The sequence below is a fragment of the Eucalyptus grandis genome, chromosome 8 (assembly GCF_016545825.1).
Source record: "Eucalyptus grandis isolate ANBG69807.140 chromosome 8, ASM1654582v1, whole genome shotgun sequence".
Taxonomy (NCBI): domain Eukaryota; kingdom Viridiplantae; phylum Streptophyta; class Magnoliopsida; order Myrtales; family Myrtaceae; genus Eucalyptus; species Eucalyptus grandis.
The window spans coordinates 56,957,269-56,965,165 of NC_052619.1; the positions used below are offsets into that span (position 1 = coordinate 56,957,269).

At 39.8% G+C, this 7,897-nt stretch overlaps 1 protein-coding gene across 1 annotated transcript; it reads left to right on the forward strand.

The window, feature by feature from the left end:
- The first annotated feature begins 5,661 nt into the window (after nucleotides 1–5,661).
- LOC104415215 (leucine-rich repeat extensin-like protein 6) lies at nucleotides 5,662–6,090 on the forward strand. The gene has a single exon (XM_010026466.3). The coding sequence runs from the start codon at nucleotides 5,662–5,664 to the stop codon at nucleotides 6,088–6,090; it is 429 nt and encodes a 142-aa protein (XP_010024768.2).
- The last annotated feature ends 1,807 nt before the right edge of the window (nucleotides 6,091–7,897 follow it).

A 7,897-nucleotide genomic window follows, 5' to 3' on the forward strand; every position in this document is an offset into this window, starting at 1 on the left:
TGCAAGCTGAAAATGAGAGCCGGATTAGAGCCATCCGCAGGTGTCAACTCGATGTTTGAATTTTCATTCTTTTAATAATTTAAGGTCACAAATAACCAAGTATAATCTCAAAGTACAAACCAAACATAATTATGTGCTCGACAGCTCTAAATCCATGGCGCAAATGAAAAGTTTTGATGAATTTACAAAGATCATTTTATGCTCGAAACGGAAGCTAGATCTAATCATGTCTAGACATGCTCTCTAATTACATAAGAGACCCAAAAAAGCAATATTGGCAGTCCTTAGTAAGAAATTATTCCTTTTAAGATCTGGGTGAGATAGGTAGCTCGTGGGCACCAACGATCCCAAATAAACGGACCAACCCTATTTTTTACTTCAATTTTGATCATGACTGATCACGAACGCTTGAACCTTCAATTTGAGAGGAGGCTTAGGCGACGGCCCATCGACCGTGGACGATGGGCCTCTTCTTGCTCCAGTCAAATTCATTAATCAACATGTTGTTCTGCTTTGTCGTTCTTTTCCTCTTAATTTGTCGGTGTGTTAGTATGGAAGGTAGAAATGGCATTTGATTGCGAGGAAGCTGACCGATCATGAGGTCTGGACGCAGAAGATCCGACTCGATCGCCGATTACTATATGAAGTTCAATTTAAAGAAGCACTCGATGTGTTGTGCGAGATCATCCTGATGTCGCGGAGGGAGTCATGCTCGTCAAGCCAATGGGTTTTGATTCAATCCAAATACAACCGCATTCTCAATGGGTATAGCCCATCGATGGAGAGCAGATGAGACCCAATTAGAAAGAGCTTCCTCTAGCATTTGAAGATGGGACGAGGCCCGGGTTCTAATTGCAAAAGCACAGATCTGAACTAGCTTCTGTATTAACTCATTTGTACAAGCTTCGATCCTTCCGATAAGTGGCCATACGACACTGTTCTAAATCTTGTTAGTTTCGAGTAAATTGTTCTCATCGATCCGATTTCAAGTGAATTCTCAGCCTACACATTCTGAGACACTATTCTCCATCCAGATTACTAGGCTGGTTGGAGTCTTCTTATTAAGGAAAAGAAGTATCGTTCCATGAGAAGTACATCACCGCACTCGCCCTCTTTTCCAACTCAAAATATTAAAAATGCGCATCCCATCATTGTCACTAGATCTAAGAAGACATAACTTATCAACCTCAAGTAAACAAACTATTTTTCCCAACATCTTTGTTATGTTGAAGTGTGACTCATACTCCTCATCAACAAAATGACATGGAGATCTTACTCTTAAATAAGCGGGCAAGCATCCAAGGGGTCACCTTGGTGGAAGTCACAAGAGTAGTGCCTCGAGTCATTAAAGGGCTTCTATAATTTGAGTCCATATTTTACTAATAGTTTAGATTTGGACCCATAAATAGTTACTAGATATATAATATATATATATATATATATATATATATATATATATATATATATAATCTCTTTCTCTTATAGTTAAATGATGTAATAAAAAGTGTGATATGCTAATTATAGTGAAACTTTTTACTAGATATATTCTTAGTTTAAGGATGAATCAAGATGAAACATTGTGTCTCGAATTCTTTTTCCGTTTTTACTCTTTATTTTCTTGTGATTGTACATCGAATCCGAACATATTGACGAAGGGAGGTGGGTGACTGGTATTTTTATTAAAGATAGAGAATGTGGCAGGCTTTTACACTTTTGGACTCTTCCAGCCATAATTCATGCTATGCCAAGACGATCTGCAGTCATAAAGAGAATTCCCCAGCAACAATCCGAAAGCAAAGGAAAAAGCAAAGCGAAAGATTGCGTAAAGAGCAAGATTCCGATTAGATTCTCCATTTTCTCTTTCTTGCGCTCTTTATGATGAATTTTATTAACGCTTTTAAATTAAACATAGACAGTCGGTGCGCATTCTTAATTCTATGGTTTCAAATTTCTTGTTGGAAGATTGATTTTCGAAGGTCCTTTTGCGGATGAAGAGCCTCGACCGTTAACGTTTGAACTTTCCCGCATCCCAACGGTCCGAAAATGGAATTAGGGACGGATTGACTTTTCCTCCGTCCCCAACTACCCCCGATCGATGCAACAGTTTCGTGCTAATTTCGAATTCTACAACTGAAGCTTTCGACAATTATTGTGATTGTTTTCCCACAGGAAATGTAGACAAAAAAAAATAATAAACATATTGCCTTATACCAATTCAAATACAAGTCTTTTAATTTAGCTAACGAACTTTTTTTATATTGGTACTAATTAAATTTATATTGTCAATTTAAATCTAAAATCACTTATATGAATGCCGACCGTTCATGTAAGATTAGTGTTGACAAGGTCCCCTCACTAGACATTTTAAATCTAAAATCACTGATGTGGACATTCTTTTTTCTTTCTTTTTTTCCCTTTCTTCTTCTTCTTGCCAATAGTAGCCACGGGTGCTAGGCAAGGGCGAGGGTCAACACGGTCCCCTCACTAGAGAGGCCAATCCTTGACTAGGTGTTTTCTCGATAATTACATATGCGACAACTGTTGTCTCTAAAAATTAATGCAATATGAGGAACCTATGTGCATTTACTGATTTTCCCCGTGCATTGCATTGCATGGGTCCTCCTACTATTTGTTGTACGATAGGGCTTAATCACTTGATTGGGTAAACTTCCATGCAATATTCACATTGATTTTACGGACCAAGCCAATCTCCGTATCAAGGGTTCTAAATATGGAATATTTTTGCTTTTAATAGTGCGGGAGATCATACTACTTTGTGCGCCTAATTACCGTACATTTGTTATTTTTAACTGTTAAGCCAACTTTAAGAAAAATTATTTTGATTAATTATTTGACAAAAGAATTATCTATCTGATAAACCACAATCTCTCTGCTTTACATTTCAAGTATTGAGAAGTGGTCTTGGACACTATTTCGATTGTACTTACAAAAAAATGCCAGAGAAAATTTGCCATGTATCTAATTGATGCGCAATTCCAACACCCATCACACGTGCAAACCGGTAAACTCTAGCAGGACAAGAATCTCTACGACATGTTGTAAAGAAATGCTCAGCATTAGAACCCACGAGCTATTAAAATGGGGCTTGATCCGACGTTATGATTTTGGCGAATCTTAACCCCACACATGAGCGATGTGGGCTTTAATTTTTTTTTTCTTTTTTTCTGTCAAGTATATGTGGATGTTCTAGTTCAATTATCATTAGCCTCCCAAACATAAATATGCTAACAACTACCAATGATGTATCCATCAATCACGGAGATAATTACGCCCTAGCGCTTGAATGGCTAGGTTACTTATCATAGCTAGTAGATCTGTCACAGCAAGTAATGGACTCATTTCTTATCTCATATTTGATTAGCTAGATTGTTATATGTGTTAGTTTATTCAGTAAATGAGTTGAGAATGGTAAAACCCAAAACAATATGGGTTTTAATGGGTTCACAATTTAGACCAAATCCGCATCTATGACTCTCTCCTGCACTCATTTCTCATTATATGCTCTCACCTTCATTTGAGTATTAGTTTTCCTAATGTGAGTTAAAAATAGAAGTGTTTCGACAATATGAGTTGTGTCAGATATGTTCGCTAGATTTATATTATATGAAAATTGGTTAAACAAGTCGATTTTGATCAAATCATTTTTGACCCAACTCACTTGTTTGACAAATCTACTAGTTAGTCATCGACAATGTAGTGACTTACTATATCACATGATGACTTATACGAGGTCATGATTTGAGATGAACCAATTCATTTCAGACAAGAATTGAGTTTCTATTTTCTCCACCATCACGTGAAACTTCAGATAATGTTTGCACATTGCACTGAAAATGTACGTGGCTGGCTGGCCTTGCAAATCCCTAGAAGTGGAAAGACAGCAATCAAAAAGGACCGACTCCTACGGACTTAGGCATTGCCTATAAAGAATGAACTTGGAAAAGAAAAGAAAATCATGATTTGAGTAGAAACTGGCCTTTTCTTGCATGACCTTTAGTGACCACCGAACCAGCCTGGAATGATGATCCTTTTTAGGGGCAATCCTTCTTCGAGATTGATCCTTTCCTTTGTTGCCGTGACTCTCGAGTGAAATATCATTTTTAAATCGCCATTATCAGGTCATGATGAGCCCCACGAAAAGATGGGATTCTAAAGCTGAACAGGTTCCCATATTTTGGAAGAAAGGTTCATAGTAGGAATGATGGGAAGGACATTGGCTGCGGTGAATTCTCCAGGACAAAAGGGCCAAGTGTCCGGACGTCGCAAGGCATGTGAAGAGCGATGCGATTCTCTTACGTTCATGCCGTAGGGGGCGTTGAGTTCCTACATGAAGGCTCGGCGATAGATAGAGCCGCGGGCAGTGGTGGTTTCTTCCCGACCCTTTTATTTCGGGATATGTAGCCTTACTAAAAAATAGTGAAGGACCGATGCTGGACGGCGGAACACAGACCCCGACAAGATTATTGTACCGTCATTGATGAGGCTCCGTTCACATCTTGGCTTCTCGATTTCACACTCCATGGTCGTACTTGATCCAGTTTATCGTGTTTGTGTACTGGAGATGGTGTTAAGGATTCGAGATTGATTGCGAATATAGTGCAACTGTGATAAAAGAAACGTGTTACTCCCTCCTCCTTTTACGTTTCATGCCTTCGCATCCGATCCTCTGTCAGTATTAATTTTTCACGGATGGATTGAGTCGATAAGCGTGCCATTGCCAAACATTTATTGCGGAGAATCTACCCTGAAGGATCCAAGTTGCAAGAAAATATTCTTCCTTTGATCAGAAGATGGACGAAACGCGATGCCCTGAACCTAGTTCAGGCTTCGGGGGCACTACCCAAACTTCAGCAACGGGAGATCGCTTCCGTATTTTACCTGAGGAGCTCGTTGCTTTCGAATGATTCGATCCCTCAATGATTCTCAAGACGTCTCCGGATCCGACCATTCGGTAACTAGTGATGTCAAAATCTCGGCAGCAAACGCACTCGACCGGACATCATGGCCAAGAATACTGAAAACCATCTCCTGTCATCCTAAAGGTGCAAGGCCAAATCCCCATCTCTCGATCGGAACGGTCGCCTCTCTCACCAGTCCATACACGATCGAGTTTGCGTAGCATTCAAAGTAAACTTCGATCCCTCCAGACCGATCTCGAACACTCATTGAGAACCAGCTAGGCTCGGATTCGGCTCTCTCAAATTTCGCCACGTTGAAAAAGTGGCTCCCCCCCTCCTTTTTCATACCGTAAGGAAGAGAAACGCGTCGGTGCACCTTTTTCCGGAGGTGGCCGGAGGTGGAGCCCCCCTTCCTCTTTCTTTTTCGACTTTTTTAACCCGAATTCCGTCGTGACATCGGCCCTCGCATGTGGGCCTCGCGTCGCTTCCTAGAATAAAGATCCCATCCATCTTCCTCCCGCTCCCCTCCTCTCTCTCTCGAAGCCACGAACGCTCCAACTGTCTCGTCCCAACCTCAAGCTCGAACCACCTCTAAATCTCTGAAAGAATCCCATTTTCGTTGAGCTCGAGGTGATTCAGTCAGTATCTCCGCATAGTTTACTGGAGAAGATGGCGAGAATTCTGAGAATGTCGCTCGCTCTCTTCGCTCTCCTCGCCATCCTCCCAAGAAGCACGTCCCAGAATGCCAGCGCCGTCAACTCCACCACCTCGGGCACGGCCACCTCCTCCAAGTACCAGATCGAATGCACCATGTGCGCCGCCTGCGACAACCCGTGCGGCCAAGTCCCCTCCCCCGCCGCCGGCCGCCACCTCCAACTACCCACCTCCGGCCTCCCCGCCCCCGTCCCAGCCCAGTTACACGTACTCGTCGCCACCGCCCCCGCCGTACAAGGGGGGAGGCGGCTCGTACTACCCCCCGCCGAGCGGCGGCGCGTTCTACCCCCCACCGAGCTACGGGAACTACCCAGTACCGCCACCCCCGAACCCCATCGTGCCCTACTTCCCCTTTTACTATTACAACCCTCCACCGGCCGCCGGGGCCTCCAATGCTATCAAGCTAAGAGCTTGCGTTGCGATTTACGCAGTATTGGTAACTCTGCTCTTAGTTTGATCAGCAAGGATAGAGCAAGGATAGGGATATTTGGAATAAATGTCGGCAAATTTGGCAGATCAAGAACTCAAATCTTTCGCAGGTGAATACCTTTTGGGAATCTTGAATCTTCATGGAATCAAAAAGAGATCAAGAAAGTGTCAGAGAGGGAGAGAGGTTGGGAGTGGTACTGGAAAAACCATTGGAGTCCCAGGAAGTGAAGATGCAGAGAGGACACCTTTGTGCATTGGAAGGACGAATGTTCAATAAGGAAATTGGAAAATTTTCATGATCATCATCAATGTTGAGCGATGTAATGTTCCTTCCCTCTTTTCCTTTTCTTCCTCTTATCATGCTGCTAAGCGAGATCTGCTGCTATGTAATTTGTTGACATTTTGTAACTTATTAGTTCATTTGAGATGTTCTAAAAGTAGATTGAATTTTCTTCTCAGTTAACCTTATATTTGTTTTTCCTGATAAATATTTGCAGAACAATTTCTTAGGCAGTTCCTTCTATATTTCTTTCTTTCTTTTTTGCTAAAAATATTAGTAGGGTATTCATCCATTTGTGTCATTTGTACATTGTGCAAGGTTTGCCTTAGGCTCCGTTTATTTCACAAAAAATAAATGACTACAAAATATTTTCCAAATATTGATTACTTGAATCATATACAAAAATAAATAAATGAAAAATATTTTTATTTTTCATAAAATTATTTAAATTTAAATTATTTTTATAATAAAATATTATTCATTGATTTATTATTTTAAGCGATTTAAAAAAAATCAACTTTTGAAAAATATGTTTTAATTATAAATTTTTCGAAAAATAGACAAGCTTAGTTATGAAGCAAAGTTTTCTTTTTCCTCAAAATGGTGCTGGGTGCTTGTCGCTTGAGTGAGTGTGAAGTAAGGTTACTACTTTGTCCCTTCTTCTCTCTTTTTTGGCGTCATTTTTTACTTGGATGCTGTTTCAATAATTCATGGTTGGTGAATTAAAGGCATAAACAATTCCCTGGCGTCAAACTTAGAAGATCAACACTGTCATCTCTCTGACCAAAAGATATAAATTTATTAACTGAATAGTGTCTCTATCCATATGCAAATGCAAGAATCATCTAGAAAGCCCTCACTCTTCTCTCCGGCAGGATCTTCCATTTTCAACCTTAGAAATGGGTAAAAGGACATGGCAGGTGGAAATTAGGTCGCTTAAGGACAAATTCGTGTTAATTTTTAAAATTTTAATGCATTTGACTATAATTAAATCTTAACTTCGAAAATTTCAAGACCACTTATTTATCTTCACAATTACCATGCAAGAATAAAAATGGTATCTCCGTAGGTAGTCAATCTCAAATTACACACCCGTGTCATATAAATTATGTAACCAATAGCTTAATTGAGTCGAAGTCAAACTTTTGTAAGTGTAATGTATAGTCTAGTCACATTCCACTAACTAACTTACCAAATGATCAATATCAATCCAATCTTTGTCTATATCAAAAACCCTTTCTTTTGAAAAAGAAATGAAAACGAAAGAAGGGATCTCCTTTTACAAACTCTTTTGTTTTTTCTCAATGACTTCCTTACCAACACTTACTGGGACATCTTCTTTGCATCAATCCACGTGGAAAAAGTGGCACTGGAAAAAGAAATGGAAAAGGAAAGGGGTCTCCTTCCCGCAAATTCTTTTTTTTTTTCCTTATTATTCTGAATTATAAAATAACTTCCTCAAGAACACTTCTTGCACATACTTAATATATAAAAAATAAATATTATTGATTTTCAATGTATCAATTTTTTTTGTAAGTATTCAATGTATCAATTT